The sequence below is a fragment of the Poecilia latipinna genome, unplaced genomic scaffold, assembly GCF_001443285.1.
Source record: "Poecilia latipinna isolate Pla-1442-1.1 unplaced genomic scaffold, P_latipinna-1.0 Scaffold995, whole genome shotgun sequence".
Classification (NCBI taxonomy): Eukaryota; Metazoa; Chordata; class Actinopteri; order Cyprinodontiformes; family Poeciliidae; genus Poecilia; species Poecilia latipinna.
In genome coordinates this window covers 177,271-205,223 of record NW_015113611.1, presented here as the reverse complement: position 1 = coordinate 205,223, position 27,953 = coordinate 177,271, and the positions used below count along the sequence as shown (strand labels likewise).

Sequence of the window (27,953 nt, the reverse complement as noted above, 5' to 3'; positions counted from 1 at the left end):
TACTTATTTTAATAGTTCAAACACAAAATGTACCAGCTAACCTTAACCCAGTGGACACCAAAGTTGGACCGTGTTAAGAGCCGAGCTTCTACATACCTCTGTCCATGCTGCAGTGGGCCAAGCTGAGGAGCTGTGGAGAGCGAGCCTCCAGGATCTGCTGGTGTAGGTTGATGTAACGGAGAGTCCACCAGGGCAGGAGCTGCAACCCAGAAACAGATCAGGTCAGCCATCTTCAAGCTTCTATCAGACAGACTCTTTTTGTTTAAGTCAAAAAAGCTGGGATAAGTCCTAAAGACTGATGCATTCAACTACCACCACTGGTGACTTGGTTTTATATCAACTCTTTTAATGCTCCAACAATATAGCCTCATGTTCAAATGTCCTGGATTATTTTTGAAAACCATGTGGAATAAATGCCAGCGCTGCAGAAGGCGTGAAAGGCTGCGAGGCCAGAAGACGAGGCAGCGTTTGGAACTGACACGCATTCGGCTCAGAGTTCACCTGGACACGCTGATCTTCAGGCCCTATCAGCACAAATAAAACACCAGCAGACACAAAGACGCACGCCGGAGGAAAAGTGCTGAACACGCAGTAAAAACAGCAAACTGCTTTGCTTTTTCCATCTGACTACAACAGAAAGAAGCGGCGATGTCTCTCAGCCAGTCAACGTTTTCTCCTTCTGCCCTCCTGCTCTTGTTCAGCACTAGAGGAGAGGAACCGAACCGTGTCAAATCTTACTTGCGAGTCAGTTTGCGGGTGCCTGCTGCATCTTCCAGTATAGGCGCAGCACATCCTCTGTAGCACGGCTGCACGAACCTTTAATAGTCTGTCTCACTGAATCAGTGTCCCGCAGCTCGTATTCACACATGCAGGCCAGTCAAGCGTGCTTAAGGGGGCAATTAGCTGCGTCCGAACACGGCCTGTGTGTTTCGGCAGAGAGCAGGAGGGGAGATGACCAGCTAAAAGATGAGGAGAAGAAAAACTAGGCCAGCTCACCCATCCCACTATCTGGCAGAGAACAAGGCTGGTAGTTAACTCTCTTATAGGCCATTAGCATTAAAGGAGTCTATTATGACTAAATCACCAAACAGTAAACAGGCTTTCTGGGTGTCCAGATCCAGCTGGTGATGTCGGCTTCTGAGGCAAAACCCTGGCGTCAGTTTAACACCCAGTTCCTGCTATACAGCTTCTCTTTCAGTGGAGTGCAGAGATGGATCCAGAATTTCTACTGTTGCATTCAATTTTCAGTTACCTAAATAGTTGGTTAAATGAACAAAAGGCTGATTAGTATGACTCCAGACACATTATCTTTTAAAATGCATCTAACCTCAAGATCCCAAAACAAACAGCAGCTTTGAAACTGCAGGCTTTTGTCCAGTGTATTATAAGCCTGGCGGGCCACCAGGCTTTACTTGCCACCCCCCACCAGGCTAAGTATGGTTGTTTATTTTAAATAGTGTTTTTTGTCCCTGCGCTTCCCATTGGCCTCACGCTATTATTTACAAATTTGGATGCCTGATCGTGCACCTGGGAAATTTTGAAACGTTTAACATTTTCTAAATACAAAACAAATGGTGGGCCGCTGAGGACAGCTCTGGTTCCCCCACCACCAGGCTTAGCAGGTCTTCTGGTGGAAACTCTGACCTGTCATCATTTAATACAAAAATAGAAAAGCTGTGTGTGGAAACACTACCTATGATTTTGTAACCTGCAGGAAAACATAGAAAGCTCCCACAAGAACAACAGGCAATATATACGGGATTCATTTGTCCTTTCATGACAAAATTTAAGACCTGTGATTAATGTATTTAAGGCCAACTTACAGTTTTTCATGCACTGAAGACATTTGTAGGCCTTACTTTGAGATAGATAATTTTAAGACTTTGTAAGAATGCACAGATGCTCCGGTTATGAGGCGAGAGAAAATCTGATGTACCTGAAGGCGTTCCATTTTAGCAGAGCACTTGGTGAGAATGACCCTGGCCAGCAGCAGCAGGAACGGGTTGACCACTAGGCTGTACACTGACTCGCCGTCGAGGAGCAGGCTGGAGAGGGTCGCCTCCGTCAACAACTGGGGACTCTAGAAAAAAAAATTCAAAAAGAGGTGAGAGAAAGTTTTATGATTCATCACCCTCATGCAGAACTGTCACTAAAGATGAGAAATCAGACTGAAATTTGGAATTAAACTCTTACAATCATCAAGAAACGGCTGCCACCAGATATCAAATACACCGTTTTTTTTCCTCACCGTCTGACCTTAAATCAGACTACATTTTAGCTAAATTCCAGAATAATTACATCGTTTTTAGAAAATGTCTTTAGCCAGAAAAACTTAAAATGTAAAATGGTGAATATTTTCAAACAGCTGATGATATTGGAGTTATCACTGAATGTATGTTGATTTTGGGTGAAACAATCACATTAATCATGATAAGTTGATTATTAAAATAATCACCAACTAATTTAATAATCAAATTTGCTTAAAGAACACCACACTCAAGAGCATTAAGCAGTACAGAAAATATAACGATTTTTCATATAAGATTAAAAAAAAAAACTTTTGTCTGTAAATATGTTCTACCAAAAACTCCTTAAATGCCATAGTTTTAGAAAAAAAAATGTGCAAAAAAAAAAAAAAAAGAGCTTAAATGAAAAATCTGCAGAATGTACCAAGTTTTGAATTTGATTAATGGTCAGAACGATTAATTGAGAACTAAAATAATTGCCCTAATGCAGATATGATAGTGTTGGCTTTACTTTGAAAATACTGCTACGCTAAAAGTTATTATGTTGATTTATGAAAGCATTAATGATCTAGATGACAGAGCCTGCCTGCCTGCCAGACGGTTATCCAGGCCTCAGTCTGGATAAGTCTTGAGAAGAAAAACTTTTAGAGCGCTATCAGCACCGTCTGCAAGGGAGAGAAATCTTCTGTGAGCTCAAGTGGCCGCTGCATGAAAACAATGATGTCTAAAAGACATTCAGAAAAAATAATTTTATTACCCTAACATGAAGTTCATAGCAACGCTCCAAAATTAATCCTACCGTGGGCAGATTGAGATTTAGAGTAATCTTTCAACTGGACGAAATGTTTGATCTGAGTGGAAGCAGTATTAAGATTTTGAAGTAGCAGTTTGAAACTGATTGGGAACCTGTGGAAGGATTTTGACTTTAAACTCGCAAAAGAAAAAATATTTCCTATTAGAAGCAATCGTCTTGGTTACGTACACATAACTACTGAATATAAACATGAGAGACGCCCTCCTATGTTGGTGCTCTGTCTCACCTGTGCCGTCATGCATGTCTTGGTGGTTGCTTGGAAACAGCCGGTGTGACGGTACATAGATCACGGATGCTAAACATATGAGCGTGATAACTGCTACAGCGTGCCTGGATGCGAGGCTCTCTGAGGAAGCAATACCTTGAAAGCTTCTGTAATTAGGACCCAGGAGAGGCTTCCTTACTGGGAACCTGTCCTGTGTCTGCAGATCGCCGTCGTCCTACATCTGTCTCTGAAAACTCTGGATTAAATATCCACGAAAAATATAGGACTTAGCAAAGGTAGCAGATAATAAAGCTGAGGAAGTGGAATGAACAGATCTGACATGTTCACAACACTGGTGTTGCTCACATAGTCAGGTCAAGGCCATGTCCAGACCGTACGGTCAGTGACGCCATGAAATCACACTTCCATTTCCAACCAACTTATTTCCTCGTCGTGTTTAGGAAGCAACCGACCCTCACCAGCAGCTGTTGAATATTGATTTTGGAGGCCGGGTCTGCTGCAGCATTCATCATCCTGCTGATTGGTCAGGCAGGTCTTACAGAGCAGGTGGGTGTGTTTAGACTCCATTAAGGTTGTTTTAGAAGATGTGCTTATGACTGGTATCTATATTTCCTGCCATTTGTGAGATTAATGTGAAACGTTTTTGCAGCCAAGGTGCAATGTGTCCATCTACGGCTGTCTTTTTCTTATCCAACCGTATTTTGTACTTTTGCTGGTGAAAAGCTTTCTCAGAACTTGTCGATGTACGTTGCACCAAACTGATGGTTGAAGGACCTGAAGAACTTTATTATTGAGCTCATATGTCTATTTATTCAATAATTTATCTGCAAAAACAGGTTTTAAACTGAAAATGTTGCTTATTTTTTATCAATATATAGCTTTTGATTAAAATGTGATTAACTGCAATTGACCAACTACGGATCCTGTAATTAACTCAATTAAAAATTTTTAATCAAGTCCCACCACTAGCTAAAATTAAACAAAGTTATGAAAACTAAATCCAATAAGCCAGCAGTAAACAGTAGACAGTAAATGCAAGTGTGATCTGAAGGCTTTCGTATTTCTAAGACTCACTGCTGGGTGAAAACACAAGAACAACAAACAGATTCTGCAGGAAGGATGAGATGAGGAGCCGGAACAGAACGGCGTCGTACCCGAGAGGACAGCAGAACCGAAGGCAGCCGGTCCCACATGTGGAGAGAGACTGGAGGTCCGGTCCAGTTGCTCTGAGCGAACAGGTGGAGACAGGAGACGGCCATGGCCAAGACAACAAGCTCCCTGCAACAGAACAACCGGAGTTACTCACCACCGCTTTAATAAAAGGCTTTTCTCACTTAATAAACGGCTTTTACAAATCACAGTGAGCAGAAGCTTCAGGAGGTTCTGAAACTATCAACCGGTTCCACTGTAGCCATCAGAGAGACGAAATGGACACAGGAAGCAGGAGGTGTCAGGAGAAGATATGACCTGATTCAGAAAATAATTCTGCAACACATCACAACCACACCCTTCAGTGGCTTTTACTGAGATCAACCTACCAAAAAGTTAAAAAAAATAAAACAATGAAATAATGGAAGACAAAAAAACAGTAGTTTTAACTTGATTTTAAAATATATTTTTTTAAATAAATGAAAATCAGAAAGCTGTGGCATGCGTTTTATTCAGTTGTACTTCCACCTGCCTCCAGTCGCAGCCACCTTTTCTCATTGTAAGAGCTTACAGTTGAAAAGAGAACATATCCAACCATCAGTTACTGGTGAAAATCTGACATGAGTTTGACTGAGCAGCAGCATTCGTGCTGGGCTACCTGTTGTTAGGCTGACCGTCACCATGGGCAGTCAGATACAGCAGCAGGCATCTCTCCAGGTAGGCCTCTATGTCCTCCCCGTCTCTGCAGCTGCCGTCTCCAGTCAGCACGTTTGCCACCTGAGGGCTGAGCAGCACGGCCTCGAAGTCCCCGTCCAGAAGGGCCCGCAGCAAGGGCCCCGCTTCTGCAACAAAACCAACAAAGCAGCTGAAAACAAGACAGACGACATGGCCAAAACTCAGACTCTTTAATTCATATCTGTGGTAGGGCTGTCACAATAAGCAACAAATCAATTAAACACACGATCAATTAAAACGAAGTCAATCATATTAATTTGCATGAAGCACAATTTGTTTTACAGAGACTTCATAATTCATTTTATTTGTTGTTTCTGTTGTTTTATTTATTTTTTCAGATATTTTAAATGTCTTCCAGTAGCCATTACCATCATATTACTCGATAATGGACTCCAAACAACAATATTATCATTTACAGCAATATTTTATGTGCCAATTTATCGTCCAGCAAAATGTGTTACTATAATAGGCCTCGTCTACAGTCACTTCATAACCTTCATATACTTGTAAAAAGTTTGGAAACCAAGACACTTATCTTTATTTTTTGTTGAAGTATCTATTAATTATGGAGATGAATAGTCAATGCTCAAATCTCATGTGTGCAAAAATAATGCACAAAGTCTGCAGTGTGTGAACTGAGAAAGGCTGACATCAAGGTGATCAGGCCACCTTCCAGTTTCAGTTCTATGAATACAGGAACTGCTTTCTAAAGCTTTCTTCACGGATATAAACAATATTCCACCAAAAGGTTATAAATATCATTAGATGATCAGATTTAAATACATCATCTCTTAATTCCACAGACCTGCATAATGTTTGGTTCTTGCTATAATAAAATGTTTCAATACATATAAATTTACAAAAAAAAGGGATGTGCCTCATGTTCTATCATTTTAGGTTCTAAGACTGATACTGCCAGCAGGATGTGGCAGTATCAGTGCCCTCCCCTCATGATGCCGTGACACAGACGGCCAGCTTGTGTCAAACCCGGATGGAAAAAGAAAGAAGGACAACAAAGGAGTAACGTTGTTGCTCCAGTGAAACTCTCCTCGTCTTTCATTAGGTTTTTATTTGCGGAGGGGGCCGGGTTAGCTCATTAGCACTGATTGCATTCTGGTCCCCGGTGGAGACAACAAACAAGAAAGGAGGAGGAAGAGAAGGAGGAGGAGGAAGAGGTGTTCAGAGCTGTAGAATAGAACCTGGCCACATTAACAAACAGTGCCACACACACACCTACATGAAAACATCCATTAAATTCAAGGCAAGAGCAGACAGCTCAGCATGCCAAGAATACTAAAGCCAGCAACATTTTGTTTATGGCTGAAGGAACTCCAGGGCTGGTCTGACCCAACAGATCCACCTTCCTGCCGTCTTCCATGAAGCACGGTGGACTTTTAACAGCGCAAGCTGACAATACGCTACACAATGTTGCTTCAGGTATGCACTACTATATCCGAGGTGATCTACAAACGCATAGACCAATAGTAATTTTTTATCGCGTTATCGGTCCGGAAAAAAATAAAGAAATAAATAAAAACTAAGCCAAAAATTTAAAAAGTTATTTATTTCCATCTTGTTGCCGTTTGTCTGAGGAGGTGGAGTAGAGGAGACTGGTCATGTGGGCCCTGTGATGGTGACAGCAAAGGATCGTGGGGATTTTAACTGAAGCAGTGATAGAGATATACAACAGTCACATGACCAAACAGAGACCGCCTCCAGAAACAAACGGCAGCAAGATGGGAATAAATATCGGTTGTTAATTTCCACACAATTTTACTTATCGGAGCAATACATGATCAATCCCTACAGCAAAGGGTCTTTATTCATCACCATGGTCGTGGTTTCTTCTTGCCTTTTTCCATTTACCTCCTCCACACTTAGAAAGCAGGCCAGACAACTATGTTCTCAATATCTCCTCTGATGACATAACCACAGACTGCCTATTTAGAAAACATAACCACGTCGAAAAAAAGGTCTGATTCCAGATACCAGGTTGGGGTTCCCTTTACATGACTCAAAAGATCAAGTCCTGATCCGGGTTGTAGACCTACCTGCCTTCTGTCACCGAGTCAAAGTTAGCCTCTGCTTCTGTCATGAAGTCAGATTCCCTGCCTGCCTGCAGACGCCTCCATTAGTCAATCAGACGACCCCTTCACAGTACCCTTGGCTTTAATAAGGTGCTGCTGGCATTGTAAAGGAGCTGCGGAGATTCTCATCTCATTGCTGATCTAATGAAACCCAGGGGCCGCCATGAGAGCAGGAGGAGGGGGTGGGGAGGTAGAGGACAAGCAGGAGAATGAGCCAGCCCCGGCTTTATGAGAGGGGAAATGAATGGCTGGGGTACGGCCACACGTTTAATGAAACCTCCGCTCCTCTTCAGGCATGCCGATGAAAAGGCAGCAATTATGGAAAACAAAGGAGAGGCCCTCAAATTAGTTCATAACTCAGAAAAGGTTAGTGAAATAAGCTGCCCTTAATTAGGCTTGCTGTGCATGGAATCTGCAGAAGCGCACAAAGCTGGGCAACAACGTAGACCCAAGATGGCTCACAAGGGCACTGCTGGGAATCCTGCTGGTGGTCTGTTGAGGGGAATTTGGGTGTGGGGGGTCAGATCATTTCCAGAGGTTTCTGCTGCCTTAATACTGCTCTGCAGCTGACTTGAAAAGGCCTCTCCTTTTCACACATCACTGAAATTAAAACTCATTTTGCAATAAGGAGGTTCAGAGAAATAACACCGGGCTGTCTAAAGCAGGTCCAAACAATCCTAATCTGTATAATCTGTTCCGGTTTCTCCTGCTGAGCAATTACCATAATGTTAGTAAACAACTGGAGTATAATGGTAATCTGATAAATAAGAGGTCGACAGGAGTAATTACAGACAGTGCTGCGAGTAATTCTGGTTTCAAATGCAGCTTCTGTATTCTGCACTAGAGATAAAGAAATTACAATACGCAATTTTCAAAGCGCTGGCTGGAATGATGATTTATGCCTTTAATTAAACAAGAACATTATTTCATCTGCGAAACAAGAAATTTAAGATTAATTAGAACAAACTCTCTAAAACTGCAAACAGCAGAGCTGGTGTTTTAACTTTTGATTCTTGGTAAAACTGACCCATTTTTTCCCACACCATGTTGAAATGAGTAACAGACAACCATGCATGCATAGAGTAAATAAGCCAATAGTCATGTTTTTGGACGGCAGGAGGAAGCCAGAGTATCTGGGGAGAACCAACATATGAACAACAGAGAACATGCAGAATGACCTCAGGCCAGGCCGGGATTTGAACCCAGGACTTTTCTATCTGCCCACTGCGCCATCGTGCAGTCCTATCATAAAGACTTTCAGCAACTCACCTCTAAACCCATCCCGGGTTGGGTGGACAACCCATCCCTCTCCTTTTAATTATATCTAATGCCATAATGGTGCAGCTATAAAGACGACTGTAAAAGCCCACTAACCGGTGTTACTGGTTCCTTCCCCAGCCCCACAGTGCCTCCACATGTCCTTGAGGAGTCACTGACCCAACCACTGTCCCAAGTACGGTGATGTAAGATTCGATATACACAACAGGATAACACAACTTCTGGATTATCAGTTGATAGTCACGAGCCTAATTTTTCTCACTTTTATAGCAACAGCTGTAAATTCCCTAAACAGTTCAACAAATTCAAAAGTGCTAGAAAACTAAAGGTCATTTTCAAATCTGATAGTCTAGTACAAACGGTTCGATTGGGACCAAAGTTGCAACATTTGTTATCATTTCAGAGGCTGTGGTTCTCCTTCACACTGCACTGAGTCAAACAAACCAATTCCTTTGAGTAACTTTTCGCCCTCCTGGCCTGTGGTAGCGCTGCACCAAGAACCACAGCAGGAATTGACACGAAAACGTTTGAAAAGGACACTGAACCCTCCTTCTCACCAAATGGAATGGAATCATATTAGCGTTTGCAGGATTTCTCTTTTGTTTTTGACAAAGAACAATGAGTCATTTCTCCCACTAAGACTCAATAAGACTCTTGCGTCTGTTTTGGTTGTATTTATCCAGAATGCCGCTTTTCCACTCAAAGCGCTTTACACTAGAGTCGCATTCACCCATTCATACATCGATAGGCACAGAGACATGTAACCCTAACCCTATGCTGGAATCGAACCTACAACCTTCTGATCACAAGATGACTACTCTACCCAAGTAGAAGCTGAGGAGAGCTGGCAAGGCCTCCAGGATACTCAACAACTTCCAAAGGGTTATCACAGAGAGTATTACAGCAGGTTCTCTCACTCCCTGGTATGACTGACTAGTCACCTCTGACCTGTGCCATCCCATCCTATCAACATTCTGTAATCAGAAGGAGAAACAGGAATCTCTTGACAAATGCAAGGAGACTCAAGATGTTTCTATCCACAAGTCATTAGGACAGGACTCTACACTAACTTCTTGTCCTGGTGTGCCAAAACAAAAGTTAGGTGCACCCCAGTTTTTAATCACATTGAGTTAACGTCACAGTGTTACAGATTCACTTTAAAAAACATACTGTCCATCAAAAGCAATATTGCCTAGTAAATGACTAACAATGTTCTTTATTTGAAGCAGAATTGTAAAAGAACTTATGATAAACATCTAAAGTGCTTCAACATGCTGAATTTTAAACTTAAAATCCTCTCAAGATAAAGTAAAGAAAAAACATTTTATTACACTCAATTTTTCTTGTGAAGAAATTGGCTTGAACTTAGTAAAAACAGTATTTTTGCAATATTGTAGATATATGCAATTTTATATCTGTTTGATTCCGCCTGCTGCTGAAAGCCAGCAGGGACGTTGTGTGACTTGTAACATGTTTTAAAGATGCACTGAACTTTTTCAATGTTTCAGTTCAAATGGGGGTATGGAAACATTCAAAATGAAGAGCTCGAGTTGAAATATCTACCCCAGCTTTCATTTCCAAATTCGGCTGGTTAGTGGATTAAATTTACAAGTGAAGTGACGAAAATTCAGAAATTAGTTATATTTATTATTTTTATTTTTGGCTTGCTTGCTTAAAAATAAGTAAAATAAAAATTAACAGATTTCCTGGTTTACTGGGATTGCAGGTAGAGCTGGGATTTCCTTGGCTCATCATGAATTGAATGAGAGAAGAAAAAATATAATTTTTCTCCACTGTTGAGGCGCCACTGGGTGACCAATACGGAGGGTGACTGATTACAGAGAACACCTTTAACAAGAAAGCGATAAGGAGGGAATATCCATGAATCCAAATGGGAATAAAAGTAGCCAAACATGCCTTTGAAGTTCGGCGCAGAGGGATGTAAGGACTGTTATCGAGGCACAGCTCGGTACGAGACACTTAGGAGCTTTCTAATTTAACACCAACCAACACCAAATATTTTTCTGTTATACTCTGCGAGTATACAAGCAGGTATACTTCTGTTATAAGAAGTACCACAAGCATGTTCCCACATCTGTCCCTGATGTTCATGTTCTCGTGGTCCGGTTGAGATACCGCGTGAGAGCGCAGAGACTGAGCACGAGACGGCCATACGGGGTCGGCTCTTTCTTTCATCTTTAGCTATCTTAACTACTGTTCAGCGACAAGATTTAACATGTAAAACTATCACTTACTAACAGACAACTCGAATAGAACAGACCGGCTAAGACAGATGATGCTCTCTTTAGAAACCTGCTTTATTTTGCATGTATAAATATACACGTCTCTCAAGTTGATATTTTATTGCACAACCTTAAGGTAAATACAGTCCAGTTTTTAAATGGGTCTATGTTGTGTTCACTCGAGAAAAAGACAAACCCTTAACGCTGTGCAAATAGGGCTAAGATATTTAATTCCGACACTGTCGCCCCCAGATTCACCATCCTATAATAAAAAAAATTTCAGCCAATTATGTTGAAAATTAAGTTAATGCCCCTTAATGGCAACATTAATCGGATGCCGAGGCGGTGTTAAGCCCATGAAATAAACATGTGGATGTCTCACCTGCATCAGTAACGATGTCTTGTGTCCAATTCGTAGCCTCGCTGGCTGTCAGAAAGCCTCTCAGTACTGGAATCTCTACGCTGATCAACATGACTGTTCGTTTCTGCTGAACGTCGGCTGGATCTCCTGCGTGCAGCCAGGATGGTCCCACACCAGACCCAGCTCCAGGTACCCTGTTTACTGAGGCGAATCACAACGCCTGAATCTGACAGAGATTGTTTCTAGCTATCCATGTGCCGACAGAAGCGTCAGTAAGCAGCCATGACAGATGCGCATTGCATTCTGGGAAAAGCAATGAAACCGTGCCTGCACGAAAACGCAGAGGCGGATCTAGTTATATCTGGGCACAGGGCAAAACACTTTGTGACGCTTATCCTGTTGAAAAGCAGCTTCCAGCTTTCTGTCGCTCGTTGCTACAAGTTAGTGTTTTGCTTAATTTGATTCACAATGACAATGTTTTCAAATCCTTTGTTTCATATTTTAGTTAAGTTTTATATTTTGGCGTATGTTCTATTGGGGATATTAATATTTGTATGTACACAGTTAAATTATAAATATACAAGAGTGACAAAAGTAATTTTTTTAAAACGAGACAAAATAAATAATTCAAATATTTGGGGGTGAATGTGGTTTTAATTTTTTCAAGCTATTTTGTGTTGACCATTTTTTATAAACATGTGACATTAAAGAATGAGATTACACAAAACCATATGCTGCATTCTGTTTTAAAAAAAAATTAAAATCAACTGGAAGAACCCTCTCCCCGAAGTCAGACTTCCCACTCAGAAATCAATCTATCTATCTATCTGGTTGTTTTTAAACCTGTTTTTATATTTTTGTAGGAACATTTTTCAGACTCTGACTTTGAGAACCAATATGGCCGCTTCTCATATCAACAATAGTAAATTGTGGTAAAAACATGTTTACAGTACACTTGTAATGGGCTCCACACACGGGGAGCTACGAATGGTAGCAAAAAGCGACAGTTTTTTTCTGGTGTGTTTCCTCACATCCACTCTGCTGAGGTGCATCTCCCTAGCTCTCCCAAAAGTGTTCGGCGCTGGGAAGCTCTTCTTGGTGCTCAGATCTTCACAGAAAACCTCAAGGTTTATACTGGTGGTTTTTCTGCTTTGAGCGCTGCAAAAGGGATGTCCACGTTTTTTCATAAGATGTCGCAAAGCAAGAGAGGAACCATCCTAACACCCAGAACAGCAGATGCTGCGTCAAGTGCTTGGCACACAGGAAAGATGCACTTCGGACGCTTGGTTTGGAGGTCATTTTGCTTCCAATGCTCTAAGGGTGGTGGGACCTCGCCAGCACTTCCAGCTGAGTGTGGCACCAACCCAATAAAGCCTCGGTTATGCGTAAGGCTCTTGGGGTTCACAGTGTTAGTCCCAAGGCTCACACTCAGCTGAAAGCCTGATGGGGAGAGAGGACGCCCATAAAATAGTTCCTCCAACGCCAGCTCCATTTGAAACAACCTCCAACAAATGTCATACTGGGCAACTCCCTCATTGTGCTCATACAGGCTCTGCACTTCCTTGACAAAGTGCCCAAGCACCTGTCCAGGGAGGAGATGAGGCCATCCTGGAAACCCGTGTCCAGAAACAGGATAACCAAAGGGTTTTCCTGCAATTCTTAAGTAACTCCACCTCTACCTCATGTTATTGTCACACCTCCTTTTAAACCTTGAACCTCCACCGGTCAAAGTCACAGACACCAGAGCTAGCAACGCAAACAAGCTGAAGACCACCATTACCTCCATGCCATGCTGCACTGATGCAGGAATTCATGCAACGGCTTTAACAAAGAACTTAACATGTAGCCTAGAATTTTCGGTAGGCTCACAATTCTGTGAAAAACTATTGATTAAATATACCTTGTCATAAGGCAGGACAATATGGCTGAAAAACATCACGATGTAAGCGTTTCATATTAACTGATGTTGATAATTGTCAATAGATAATTATTGTTTTAAATAATTAAAATACTGGCAAGCTGGTGGGGTGACCTTTCCCGTTTTCACTATTTTTAAGCAGTTATGAGGCACGAAGGCAAAACATGAAACTGCTGCTGTGCAAGTTACTCTACAGGTCGTTGCTAGGTAACCAAAGACTGAACAAGTTGATGCCATAAGAGGTTGAGCAGTTAAAGCCTTTCCTTTGCCTACATCTTCCAGAACCTTGTGTGGTTCTGGACTGGAGTTCAGTGAATATTCTATCAGTAAACTCTGTATCGATACATCTGATGGATGCATCAATACATCCATCAGATGTATTGATACGGGTAATGTGTCTATCACGATATACTTTGATTTATTTTCCAGCCCTGCTCTAACATGAGATAAACTGTCATGAATGCTGGAAATGCATCACTATTTAGTGAACATATGAGAAGCTTTAGAGTAAAACTCAGAACTAGGCTGCTGGCCTCCGTTTCACACAGGGAAACAAAGCTGGTCGTCTTTGAGAATTCTGACGTCATCACAAGGAATTTTCCAGTAACAAATTGACCCCAAACTATAATTTACTTTCCGTGACAAAACAAGCTCTTGCAGGGCAGAAGTGGACATCCTGCTAAACAAAAAAAATAAGCATTCGCACAATCAGTCCATATTTTCAAGCTCCATTTAATGTCCTAGCAAAAGGATTATGTGACTGTACTAAGGAGTGAGTAAAATAGAAAGTGCTTTTTTTTTTCCATTGCTGTTTCAACATAATAAAATCAAATCAAAGCAGTTTTCTTTAGCTAGACGGAGCAGAAATCTGTAGAAATAGATTATTCAGCAAAGGTACTCTGTTGGGAGTATTTGGTGGTATGGTGTAGATCAAAGGCACATCACAGCTTTTGTATCTCACGGGGGATTGTTGCACACGCACAGAAAACACACAGACACATGCACAAGCCTTTAAAGTACATTTCCCGATCTGGCCGTCTACAGTCGTGTGAATGGAAAGCAGTCATGGAGAAGTTCTAAGAGGCGACAAATGCTGATCCAGAGTGTGGTTAAGCCTTTTAATTTGGAGCCTGTAAAAGGGATATAACATGAGTTAAAAATGTCCATCTCAAACCTTATTGAAGTGGATATGATCCAAGACAAATCAAAGGTAGCGTGGGATCTCCAGAGGTTTTTCCGAGAGTCACTTTCCTGTGTGTTTTCTTCTTTTAAATAATATGCTTTAAGAATGACCAATATATCCTTGGTTCCAACTATCACCTCTCTATCAGTCCCAAAAACAACCCCCCACCCAAAAAAAAAGAAAAAGAAAAACAAAAAGAAAAAAAAGGACTTAACATTCAGTAAACATTCTTCTCTAAAGGTAGTTTCCCTTATATAATCTGTCATTTTTTCCTCTGCCATTATGTATACATAAACAAGTTTAATAACATACCAATCAGTGGTTATTTCACAATTGGAAAAAAAAGCACAAAATGTTTACAGTCTTTTACAGGTGAATAAAAGTTTTTCTTGACTCTTTAATAAGGGCATAGCATAGTTCAGAGTTTGTCTCATCGGCTTTCTGGTACTTGAGCTCCCTCCACTACTATTCTGCAATTAGATCTTTACATACAAATATTGACAAAGTGATGGCTCGCCCTCTCAAAGCCATCCAGTCTTTACAGAGTAATCATCAGAAAGAGGAAGGTGAGGGGGCCGAAGATGCTGGAAAAGATGGGGCGGGCGGGAGGGTCAGTGGGGTCCGAGTGGCCTGGTGGGTGGGCTCATAGCTGGCCCTCACTGCAGTGGCTGTCCTGACTGCCGGTGGGTTTTTCTGTGTCCTGACTGGACAGGTCTTTGAGGATGAGCGCGGCGCTCTTCTCAGAGAACTCATCTCCGTCGGGCTCCAGGCCGTCGGGACAGGACAGCTTCAGCAGCTCCTCCCTCAGCTGGGCCGTGTGTCTCTGCAGGGACACACACACACACACACACACACACACACACACACACACACACACACATTTATTAGGAAGGCTGTTGTTCACCCAAACATGACCACAGCACCCAGCTGTCAGGTGGCCAGGTTTAGGGTGAGGACTGGGCTGGACCTCTTAAGACCTGAGAGCTGCAGCAGGAAGGCTGGGACAGTCAGAGTGGCTAGTTTACCGAAATGACTTTTTATGATTTTGTAAATTATGACAATTTAATGCAAAATTGGCATTTTTAATGGACTTTCAATGCAACTTTTAGAGCAACTTTGCATTAAAAGTGTCATTATTTACCGAATGACACTTTATGACAACAGTCATAAACATTCATAAAGACTCCTTCATGTTCATGATAGGTGTTATGTCGTATTTATGACAGTGTCATGTCAATCTTATGCACACCCCTTCAAATAAAGTGTTACCAAATATTAAAATTCCTCAAGGCAAATTATCTGCCTCGAGGAATTATGGTTTACTATTTGGCACCATGTCCTCTGCTTGGATAATTATTTATGTTGCACAACACCAGTGAGTTGCTGACGAATACCAACTGCTGTTAGCACAATATATAGTGAACAAACATGCTCTTTTCCTCGGGCATGTTGGGGTTTTCAGTGTTTTTTTGGACCGCTCTTTGTGTGTGTGTGTGTGTGTGTGTGTGTGTGTGTGTGTGTGTGTGTGTTCTGACTGAGTGAGAGTACCTTGAGAGCAGCTGCATGGTGGGACATGGTGCGGCCGACCCGCTTGTCGTTGCTGTACTGCTGGATGTCAGCGATCCACTCCTCACACTGAGACATGATCTCGGTTCTCTTCAGGTAGAAATGTTTGTGGATCACCTGCACACACACACCGTTCACCACATCGGTCACTCCCACATCACTTGATACAGGAGGCATTGATACATCCAGACTGGACGGTCCGCTTCAAAGAGAGAAGCTTTCTTAAACATTTTATCTCCATCCTTCCAAAGAGTGTCATGAATGCAACTAACAGACATTTTTATACAGGTTAGATTTCCTCCACATGATGCTAGAAATGTCACTAATAGTACATAGAAAACGGAGGTTCACACATTCATTCAATTTGATTTGCTGGCAGAAAAAGGAAGCTAAACAAGCATCTGGAACGAAGATTTTCTTCATTGTGCTGTCAGCTAACAAACAGAAACTCCTGTTAGAGATGAACCAATCAGGTTCCTCCCAGCTGATCCCATTCCTCTGGTTCCCTCCAATGTCTGCCCTCCTCATTCTGATTTCAGAGCTGAGCAGTTCTTTGATAGAGGTTGTAGTTCAACAGTCAACAGAAAATGTGGAACCTAGTTAGCGTACACAAACAAGGAATGTGGCTTTGGAAAAGCTGGAAGCTGGGAGTCAGAACCGAGCTGTATTGGATGTGTTCCACCAGGAGTGCACTGATAAATCGGCCCAGATTTCCTTCATTTTGGGAGGCCAGTGATCGGCCCATACTTACATGGGAAGCCGATCTTATCCACCAATTTAAAAAAATCAGAGAGTGTCTTCTCTCTGTGAGAGAGGTTTGACTGGTAGCCCCTCCCACCAGGTCATGTCTGACCATTTGCAGTTAACAGACACCACTCTGTTATCAACTCAGCAACTTTCTTGCTATATTTAGCAGTATTTTCTAAATCAGTGATCGGCGAGAAAACTGCAATTGGCACACCCTTGGTGTTCACGGTTCTTGTGTGAAGAAGGAGCTGCTTGTCTGTTTTGTTGACCAGTAATCATAATTCGGGTCATCATGTCTGAGGACTGCAGCTGTGAATGAGGCTCAACGCCTTTTCACATTTTTAAGTGTTCAGGCTGATCAATGTGTCAGTACGACATTCACGACGTTTGATGGAGGACGCCCATCAGCTCTGCTCAAGTCTCCAGTTTTACTGCTCCTCATCCCCCAAAGACCCCTGGTCCATGTCCTAGCAACAGTCGTCATGCTGTGCCATCAGCATGCAGCAAGTGTTCTAACAATGGGTCTGTAGCTGCTGCTCCGTTGTTGGAATGGGGGACGTGGTGAGGGTGGTGGGGGTGGTGGAGGCGGTCTGCTTCGCCGTTCACCAGGAGAAGAGAAGCAAAGCGGAGCTTTAGGAAACATTCTCTATCTGTCCTGTTCAGCTTCCTTCACTATCAATCCTCCTCTTTCTGACTGTCGGCTCCGCCCACCACCAAGGATGCCTTTGTTCCACAGAGAGGGGCGTGGCAGCCATCCCCGTTTCAAGGTCACACATGTTGTAAACACTTCCTCTGCTTTTCACTAAGCTGGAGACAGATGGAGAGCTTTGAAAACAACACTTCTACCCAGCTAATGTCTGGATATAATTCAGGTTGTAGATGTTTAATCATCTTTAATGATTTATAAGAAAATGCAGTACTTTTTAACTAACCATAGACGCCACACAGGACCGATTAAACACAGTCAGACCACCAGGTCCTGCTATTTACTGTCTTTAGGGATAATTGAACTACTTGGAATACAACAGACAAAAACAAAAGTGAATCAAGAGCTCTAAAAGAAATTCAGCTATATTCAGAATAACTTAGGGTGTCACCTCACTGCTGCTAATGTAATGACTTTGTTGATGCATTTAGAAAATCTTCAGACCCATCTCTAGAGCTGGGTCTGGAGACTTTTATTGTGAAAAATGAAAAAGTAAAGAAAACAAATTAACTGTTTTCTTTGGTTAATTTAGTAGTTTTGATATCGATACTCTAAACATTTCATATTTGAGAGCACTACCTCACGTGCCGTCCATATCGTTTCGTGGGGATCGTTCAATGTTTTCTATTAATACTGGAACAGACAAGGTGTATTGTGACTTTCTAAAAATGTAGCAGTCAAAAAAATTGGTATTGACTACAGTCGGAAACAGCAGGTGAGGCTTTTGAAAGACCAGTGATCAGCCAGAAAAACTGCAATAAATAAATAAATTCAGTCCTTTTAACATTTATATGGTTCTGTGAAAACAATCCAACAAGAATCAAGAGATTCTAGAGGGCAAAAAAAGCCTCAATTTTCTCAGAGGAGAGACTCTGAATATAATCCTGTCTCACTGCCACTCCTAACTCTGACACATTTATGTGCCATAACTCTAAGTGCTTAAGATGGCGTCTCATGAGGAGTGACGGGACAGGCCGGGACCAGTGAAGGACTTGACGGACGCATCAGCAGCGCTGCAGAAAGGACTCCTGCATTCGCCGACTCTCATTCATCTCCCGTGCTTAAGGACAGCAGACAGAAGTCAAAACGTTGTGTGTTCAGTAAGCCACGCACGCTGCTGACGGAGCAGGCTAACTCCTGTCTGCGTGGCTGCTCACTTCATTTTATTTACCATTTAAAGCAATAAGGACTAAAAATGTTATGACTGTGAGGCACTCAGTACTGATGTCTAGATAAGATCGACCTATTAGTGACTAGCAGTCGTTATTCAACTGTTGTAGGAACGCACTGTGATTTATTATAGAGATGGATAAAAGAGCGGTAGAGGTAGCTAGGAAGTTTGGTTTTTTTCTTGTTGAATATTGACTCACAGTCAATATGTAGGATAAAATCTGAAATAAGGTTCCTACCAGATCATTTTACAATCCAGAAAACGACAACAAATGTTTATAGATTTTTCAAGGTCACCAATAGAAGATGTGAGACAACTGTCTACAGTCCTACACAGAACATTTAAAGTGTGCCTGGTGTAGTTATGCTAAAATTAGCAAAGTGCTAAAAGGTAGGTTAGGTGAGTGGAAAGCTTCAATATGTGGAGTTTGTATTTGGGATAAATATTAACTTGGACTCTAACAGTAATCAATGTCAAACTGATACTATGGAAAGTTAAGAGATTTAGTTTTCAAAATAATGTCTTAACTTTGAAATTTGAAACTTTCCCCCAGATCTCTAAATTACTTTAAGAAGGTAAAAGAAGGAAAACAAAATCAAACTTAAAATTCTTCCGCTACCTGACACAGAACACCTGGAGAGGTAGTGGCAGAAGCTCTAATGGCCAAAAACTGTAAGGGTGAAAGTGGGACTGAGGAACTAGCAACAAGTAGTGACATCATGCGAAGCAGTAGAAGAGCCACAAGATGTTGGCCAGTGTCTGTCCAGTCTTTTACTCAGAACAACCTGCTACAGACCATAAGAAATCTTGGATGATGCACAACAACATTCCTTCAACATATGTGCTCGAACCCCAGAACAGGGTTCAGTTGTCCTTTAAAATGAACAGGAGAGAACTGTTTAGCCTCAGACCCCAATGGCAACTCAAAGATGTTACTGTGTTTGTGAAAGTACCAGGCTTACCTCCTTGAAGCACGGCGACGGGTTGCGGATCTGCTCCAGCATGGCCCACTTGACCGTGGCCTGCCGGATGTTGCCGTCATACTCTCGAGAGCTCTGGGTGCCACTGGGGGTCCCGCGGGAACGCTCGTACCCCGGCTCGTTAAAGTAGGGCTCAGCCACTAGGATGAGGGACTGCACAGACACTAGCACCTGCGGCAGATTTAGAAACCACAAAGGAGACGGGGTTACCTGAAATCCCATGGAACGCCTTACTCAAGACTAGAAGGAAAATATCCCAACAACGTCTTACTACAAAGAGGCAACTGACTTGGCTTCCAGAGGAACATTTTAATAACATAACCTTTATTCCGGCTAGAAGTGAATTAGTCTGGCGTCCTTAAACTGTGAAACCCATGAAATGATCTTGGCAGAGTCGGATCAGCGTAGAACAGTCTGACAAAGGCAGGGAACAATTTGGCCACATTTTAGCACTGCATTCTTTAAACCTTTTTCATTAACAGCCAATAAATGACTTGGCCTGTCCCACAGAGACTAAAGATGTCCTTCGTCATCACTCTGTTGGTTCAGAGCCAAAAATGTTGGCGGTGAACTTAATGGCCAGTCTGATGGCCTTAGAAGAAAGCAACACATTTCAGTCCTCATGCATCCATCACAAAGCGGTCTGCCCCATCTGGAAGCAAATATGGATGATTACCAGCCCCGCCCCCTGCCCCTTGTCTCCAGATCACCACCCTCCTGATTTCCATTATTGATCTAATATCTAACTGGAATAATAATCAAAGGAGACATCTCTATGTACTTCCCATCTCTGCAAAAAGGGGGGGAGGGGGGTAAATTGTAAAGAAGAAAGAAATGCATCCATTTTCAAATGCTCCAGCTCCTGGACAACAATCAATACTTGTACTGGAGAAAGAATGAGATTATGTGCAGAACGGGGCCAAATAACAGTGTGGCTGTGTGTCAAACTGGTCCAGAGTGGCTAACTAGTGTCCAGGAGTTCCTTATAGCTATAAATGAGCTGCTGTACCATTCATAATTCATCTTCATATAATAAAGAAACGCACAGACTGTTGTGGCTCAGGCTTTTTCCAGACTTGAATGTCAAAATTTTTACAACAGTGTTATTAACAGTCTGAGCATTTGACAACAAACCACTTACGTAGTTCACTTTTTGTTTTATGTCTGGTCCATAAATCATAAAAACAACAATACTGAAGCTGTTTTTCTATTTACCAGTGTAACAAAGGGCTATTTCACAGCTTTTCAATTTTGAGCCGAATTTTTTATAAAGTCCCTTGAGAGGACATGTTGTGAATTGGAGATACATAAATAAACTAAATGAAAAAGATGACTTTGGACCAAGAGCAACAGTCTAGATGTTTTTCTCCTTAGTCCAGGGAAGTCGTTTGTAGCCCATGCATCCTAAAGGTCTGAAATAATTTACTTTGTGTAATGAATATAGATTTCTGAGTTGAGAGAATATTTAAAGTTGAACTTTTTCACAATATTGTAATTTTTTGATGGGCTTGTGCCAGTCTGTATATATTTTGTTAAAATAGTACCACAATAAACAATTAAATGTCAGCTGTTAAAATGAAAAGTATATTAATTCACAACTCTATTGGTTGGACAGTGATAAACTCCGGCTTCTGATAACCAACTTAATGAGTGAACCACAGGACAGATATTTATGTTACCTGTAGAGCTGAAAAGTTTCAAATGATTCGAGTACCTTGATTATTAAAATTCCTCAAGGAAAATTTATCTGCCTTGAAGCTTCGTTAAATTATGTTTTATTATTTAGCACACTGTGTTCCGGCCGGGTCGTTATTTGCATTGCGCAGCACTCTGACTTCTGCCTATGAGTTGTTGACGAAAGCTAAGTTAAGCTGCATGATGCCCGATTTTCAAGTTTGGTCAGGGGGGCGGGTTTATTGATTGATAATAATGTCTGGGTTTTTCTCGTTTTTCAGGGGACCAATATGCATCCTTAAAATGACTGGCGCAATGCCTGAAGTACGGCAGCTTTTCTCCTCTTGGAGCTGCTTCCTGGTGGTGGGGGAGAGAGCTGCAGCTGTGAACAGATACACTGAACACCACAGGCGGCTGTGCTTTAGATATGTAGCTTTACTGTCAAATCAGAAAATTAATTTCATATCATCCCAGTCTCAACAAATGGGTGGCGGAGCGCATCGTGACGGTACATAGCTGGTAGATGAGTTTCTGTGTGTGATGAACGAAGGTGTCAAATCCCGTCGCTAACATGGACAGAAAAACTATAAATGTTTGGGCAAGGTGAGAGTTCATCTATTAAACTGACTGAAGATGAATACATAAACCAAGAGCTGGAGTATAGACATTTTTTAATCAGCGTATTTGTGAGCCTGCCTCTTTATTATTAAATTGAATATAATTTCAGATTTTTATATAACTTTTCTTCAGGTTAACTTAGAAAGTGAGCCATTACTGTTACAAGTTAATTCTCTAAACTATAGAAAAGTAGCTCAAATATGAAAACTGGTCTGATGTTGACATCCAATAGTAACACTGCTGTTATGTTAGATTTACCAATGTTTTATATTTTTTTTAATCCGATAACTCAATTAAATGTAATAATAATCGATAGATTACTCAATTACTCAAATATTTGCTTACAGCAGTCCTGGTTACCTGTAAAAAGCTTGAGGTCTGGGGGTTCCACTTCTCCTCTGGTCTCCCATGCCATGTGTTGAGGATACTTAAACACACCTGGACAGAAAGCATTCAGGGATCAGTCTCAGCACAAAGCCCTAAAAACTGCAGTGGAAGTGGAAGTCAGTAGACTGAGGAATAAGCTGAGGACACTTTGAGCAGACAAGTTTGTTCTCTTCATTAGATGCTGCTTCTACTCAGATTATTACATCACTACACCAAACAGTAGAATGGAGGAATAAAACATGGTCGGGTCACATAAACACACTGTGGTTGAATGTCTGGTTCATGGTGGTTACACCACTCTTTGGGACGGAAGTTGTTACTGAGGGAATACAACTCAGTTATCTTCTTTCAATAACAGTGATGAGTTTAAAAAGAAAGTCAGTGGAAGCCAGATGTGAGGAGCCAATGGAAGAAACCCTTCTGGTGAGGAAACCTGATCTCCTTTGATCAATCCATCTCTAAGTGAATCTAACTAAGCCTCCTGTCTGGTTTAGCGAGCCGTTCAGCTATCCTGGTTCAGACTAAACCTTCTTTGTCAAAGTTTATGGTTAAAATTGCAATTTGTTGGACAATTATTTATATCTGTGCATCAAAATGATTAGAATTCTTCTAGAGTTAGACTATTCATCCATCCCTGATATGAATTGCTACCACTGACGTTTAAAGTCCCAGTAATTCCTTAAAGTGGCTGTCAGGGACCGTTAAACAAATTCATGAGGAGGAGCAACTCATGCAGAACTTCAGAGTTTGGACCTTCTTCTCAAATGAAGGAATCCACAGAGGCAGAACATGTTTACAAATGTCTGGAAAAAACTCTGAAAGATTCCTTCTTATAATCCCTCAAATCATTAAGACTTGGTGACGTTTTTAGATAGGCAACACATCTCAGGTTTCATTTTGCACTGTAATCATCTTCATAACAAGAAATAAAAAGACCCCAAAGATTCAGTTAAACACAAATAAATAGGAGAAAGAATGAAGTCAGGTTTCAGGACGTTTTAGAGCTCAGTAGATTTTTGGAAATTAACTTTTCCTTTCTATACTAGAAGAAAAACAAAAGGCGGACGTACTTTTCCATCATTGTAGAGGTTTGGATTGAAGCGCACGCTGTGTCCGCCGGTGGTCTCCAGGTTGACCAGGGGAGGGGAGTTGGGATAGTCCTGGGGAAAATACACGTCGAACTCAAAGCAGCCATTGGCATATGGGGTGTCGCCTGGGCCAGTAATGAGAACCTGGAAACACGGGACACAGAGAGCCGACGCAAACATGACATTATTCACACAATCCACCTGCAAAACAAAGAAGCTTCTATAATTCTATAAAGCTGTGAAGTAAAACGTTTTTTCATTAAAATCTGCTAATACACTTTTTTTTTTAATTATTTGTAGAAAAGAATTGCAACAGAAAAATTTCCAGGGGAACAAAAATGATCTATTTGTTCTGTTCACACTGCAGTATCAGCTCATCACTGGGAACGTTTACATAGTTCTGGGTGATAAACAATGAAACGTCATGGAAGACGATATGCAACAGTTATACTAAAGTGTTGCTTGTTCCAAAGCACCAGAAGACCTGACAACAGATAAGAAATCCTTCCCACCTGAATAAATTTGATGCAGCAGCGTTTTCCCAGTGACTGAGCTGTCAGGACAGTGATGGACAGCAGCAGCGGCTGCTTGGGGACCAGTGTGGACACGGACACATGACACAATACTATCAGCTGATTGTACAGCATTTATTTAGTCTCACTGGACACAAGAAATGTCACTCACCCCAGATATGGAACTGGAGTTGTACATCATATTTTTTTCAGCAACTGTTTTTTGTTACTTTTTATTTTATTAATGCTAACCAGGTATCAGGAGTCCCAGACAAAACGTAGCTCCTGATACCTGTAGCTGTGAGAGGTTGAGGATGGTGGACATCTTTAACCCTTCACAGTGAGTTTCTTACTGAGTATCCTGCTGTCAACACACAGTCAAACAGAGACACCTGGACATTTAGGGAAGAAAAACTGATCACAGAATGGACTGAAAGACATTCATTCAAACATCAGTGAAGCAGCTGCATGGTAAACACATACATGACAACCGTTTAATGAGGACTTCATGCTTTCACATTACCTTCATGATGTCGAGCCTCTCCTCATCACAGCGGACAAAGACACTGGACGAGGACGACAGAGGGAGAGATGTGGACAGGGTGACGGCCTCCTGGGCGAGGCGCCGCGATCTGGCCGCACTGTTGGTATCGCTGGCGTTTTTAACCTGAGACATGTAGTGGTAGTTGACCTTAAACATCAGCTTCCCTTCCTCGTCTTCTGAAACCATTTCAAACGTGTCTGTGTGGGGTTGAGGGTGGGAGACAGAGGTTAGAAGGTTCTGCATCATGTAGGCTTTAATTTCATCAAATTTCTGAAGAAAATATTTTTGGAAAACTCTGGATTTATTTATTTATTTTTTCACCAATGCTCTTTTTGAGTTTTCATAGTTCAGAGCGATGTCAGCAAGCTCAGGGCAGCCATGTTGTTCAACAAGAGATTTTTACAGCTTCTACTTAATTGGACTTTGCATTCAGGTCGAATCTACGACAGAGTATAAGGTCCATTCTACGATTTTTTACATTTTTTAATTATAAAAATAACGTCATAATATTATAAGACTGTAGTCGTTGTAACACAAGAATAAAGTCGCATGACAAAGTCGAAATAATGCAAGAAAACCATTAGAATATTACCAGAATATTCTAATATTAAGAGAAAGAAAGAGGGATTTTAAATAATTTCATCACAAAAATTAATATCAGGACTACTTTGGTATTAGATTTAGAGATCAGGAGATTTAACACAATAGAATCAAATTATAGTCAATAACAGGACTTTGAAGCGATTGAGCAACATCTGAGTATTTCAAAGAAAACCACATAGACTCCGGTGGACACGTCAGATCTTGATGACTATTTCTATCCAAACTTTGTCCCGTCACACAAACTACAATTTTCTAATAATTTGAAGATGTTCTTCTGGTAATATAGCATCTTTATCCTGGTAATACTATGGCAATATTCTCATGATTAAACAAAAGTGACCCCATTACTCTGTCATACAACTCACAGAAGGAGTCGCTGAAATAAAAGCCACTTTTTAAAAGCTTTTCTGATATGTGTAATTTATTTTTTAGAAAACAAAGTGAGACAAAAAAAGATTAAAATTGAATCTGGCATGAAGAAATTGGGAGGTTTTTTTTAAGCTATATCGCCCATCCATTGCACCATACCAGGTATAAAGTAGCAAGATGCATTAAAACCAAACCACAGAGGCAAAGATCAGAACTCACCAAACTGGAGCTTCTTCATAGCAGCAACGTATTTCTCTTCTAAGGAGCGGAGAACTGACAGCGGTTTGGGCCGACTCGACACCTTCTTTGACGACTCAACTAGTTTCCTCTCTTAAAAAGACAATGAGGATGAGAAATATTAAATACAATACAACATAAATATCAAATATATATTTCTCACATGCAAACCATCATCCAACATCAATACCAACACAAAACATTTATTTCAATAGTGAGGCTAAATTTGAGAATTTCCTGGATGTTTTGAATTGGGGTAAAAGTATCACAATTTATTGGACACTCATCAGGGTTTCCCTGCATTATAAGCCTGGTGGGCCACCAGGCTTAGCATTGTTAATTTTTCTTTTTATATTATTATTATTATTGCCTTTTTTGTAAGACTTTGCAGTTGTTTAACCCCCCAAAAATGGCGGCCATCTGGATGACTGCCCTAGCGCCCCGAGCACCAACTTAGCAAGTTTTCTGGGGGAAACCCTGACTCATCAAAATAAAAAGCTAAGTATTAGTCAATTAAGTCATATTTCTTCAACCAGCTAAAATAGGTGGGGAATCAATTAGAAAACCTTAGTATGAGATATATCCAACATTTCTTAAAGGACAACATGTCACAAACAAAACTCATTGATTTAACAGGCCAAACCACAGAGCAGTAAAAACAACACACAGGCACAGACAGACAAGAAAATTGTTATTGAATTTCCCTTTGGGATTCATAATGTATTTTCAAATAAAACTGATCAGAATCATCTGTCCTCATATGTCAGAATACTTCTCCCAACTTCAACCAATCCTCTCCTACATTTTGACTTTCTGTCCACGGCTGTATTTTAATGTAATGGTTATATATCTGTCACTTCTTCAATGTTGCCAGTTCTGCAGCTAACAACTGACTGATTAATGAGGTGGGATACCAGAGGCCTTTTCACAGAGAATCTTCCAATGATCTTTGGCTGTAACCTTTATCTCACATGTAGACGTCCATTATGTATAATGGACCCAGGTGATCAGTCGGAAGAGGGTCTGTAAGAATTCTAAAGTGGGAGCAGTGGATGCTTTACTACTGTGTACTGGGAAGGACCAAGGTCAGATGAAAGACGCAATGATTCATCATGTACTGGACATTTTATTGATGGATCTGACTAATGACGAGGTCGAAGAATCTTCTTACATCCTTATTACTGCACATCTGAACCAAGTCTATGTGGCCCTTTATTCAGATCAGTCGTTAGCTTCACAAGGAGATTATTACATGGACTTTCTATGGGGCTAATGGCAGATTTCAGTTTCAGGACTCAAACAGAAGTCAAGAGTCTTCTGTTTGCTTTTAGACTTCCTTGGTGTGTTGTTGCATCACATAGGCAAGACAAAGTCAGGCCATCACAGACAGAAACGTTGAAATGTAAATCCAGAGACATTTAGCTCTAAAATGGAGTACCGAAGATTTTGTATGGAAAAACATGTTTTATGTGTTAAAAGTCAAGCTTTAGAGAAAACTGAAAAGCGCTCGTTTATGTGTAAACACACCCTGATTGGCTTGCCGTAGGCTGGTAGTAGCTGCATGGACTATCTCAGCTGTTCTCTGGATGTCGGGCACCAGCAGGGTCAGACCCTCAGGTTCTGGGTCTGAGCCATCTGGTTTCACCACACCTTTGCTTTTATCCTTCTTTGACCTGGAATACACAAAACACACTCATGTTGGTCTCACTGTGGGTCTTCTTTATCAGATGGATTCATAGATTTACAACAAACAATATTGCTCTGGGGCCACTGAAATGAAGGCACAACCCATTTTAGCTGCTGTCAAGACCTGTGCCTGGATTCTCCAAATGGAAGCCAAACGTTTGAGCACAATTCTGTTCCAGAAACAAAATGTGCAAGTGTGTGTCTGCTGAGCATGACATGACATTTCAATTGGAACAAAGTGATAAAAATAATGTCTAGCTGGCATTAAGCATCATGTCTTACCTGAGGCGATTTGTATACGTGTCCACACATGTCTTCATTTTGGCCAGCAGCATGCCTACAGAAGTCTGTCCCTCAGAATGCTCTTCATCTTCCTCCTCCTCCTCCTCTTGGCCAGGATCCCCAGACAGAGGAAGCAGGAGTGGGACCAGCGCTGTGTAGGTGGAAATGGCCCTTAGCAGCTCCAGTAGTGCTCTGTACAGTGGAACATGGCGAGCCATATCCAGAACTGCAGACAGAAGGACCAAGAAAAAAACAGGGATGAAACAGTTACCGTGGCAGAGGAAGGCAGAAAACAGGGATCAAACAGACAAACATGTCTTAGTGCTAACCAGCCCAGTGAGAAAACAGGGTTGGTGCTAACATACCCAGAACACACAGAGAAACACAGAGTCAAAAACAACAAGCCAAATCCTCTTTACCAACCGGAGTGAGTGTGGGGAGCGGCATGCTGTGTGTGTGTGTGTGTGTGTGTGTGTGTGTGTGTGTGTGTGTGTGTGTGTGTGTGTGTGTGCTGATATCTTAAGGGAAGGGAGGCAGAGAGCG

General features: G+C 41.5%; 2 protein-coding genes across 3 annotated transcripts in view; both read right to left on the bottom strand.

Moving 5' to 3' along the window:
• Positions 1–11,477, bottom strand: part of ttc27 (tetratricopeptide repeat domain 27) — a 33,628-nt gene extending 22,151 nt beyond the window's left edge. The window contains exons 1-5 of the mRNA XM_015050506.1: positions 11,161–11,477; positions 5,094–5,277; positions 4,441–4,564; positions 1,937–2,080; positions 97–199 (exon numbers count right to left, since the gene is read on the bottom strand). Of these exons, the coding sequence (XP_014905992.1) occupies positions 97–199; positions 1,937–2,080; positions 4,441–4,564; positions 5,094–5,277; positions 11,161–11,251 (646 nt within the window). The 5' untranslated portion in view covers positions 11,252–11,477. The remainder of the gene's footprint in view (positions 1–96; positions 200–1,936; positions 2,081–4,440; positions 4,565–5,093; positions 5,278–11,160) is intronic.
• Positions 11,478–13,769: 2,292 nt separating this feature from the next.
• The window catches only part of birc6 (baculoviral IAP repeat containing 6), a 78,611-nt gene continuing 64,427 nt past the window's right edge, over positions 13,770–27,953 (bottom strand). For both annotated transcript variants that reach the window (XM_015050500.1, XM_015050501.1), the window contains exons 65-73: positions 27,411–27,636; positions 26,970–27,115; positions 25,425–25,535; positions 24,213–24,430; positions 23,160–23,321; positions 22,063–22,140; positions 19,393–19,581; positions 15,789–15,923; positions 13,770–15,063 (exon numbers count right to left, since the gene is read on the bottom strand). In XM_015050500.1, coding sequence (XP_014905986.1) covers positions 14,884–15,063; positions 15,789–15,923; positions 19,393–19,581; positions 22,063–22,140; positions 23,160–23,321; positions 24,213–24,430; positions 25,425–25,535; positions 26,970–27,115; positions 27,411–27,636 — 1,445 coding nt within the window. In that variant the 3' untranslated portion in view covers positions 13,770–14,883. The remainder of the gene's footprint in view (positions 15,064–15,788; positions 15,924–19,392; positions 19,582–22,062; positions 22,141–23,159; positions 23,322–24,212; positions 24,431–25,424; positions 25,536–26,969; positions 27,116–27,410; positions 27,637–27,953) is intronic.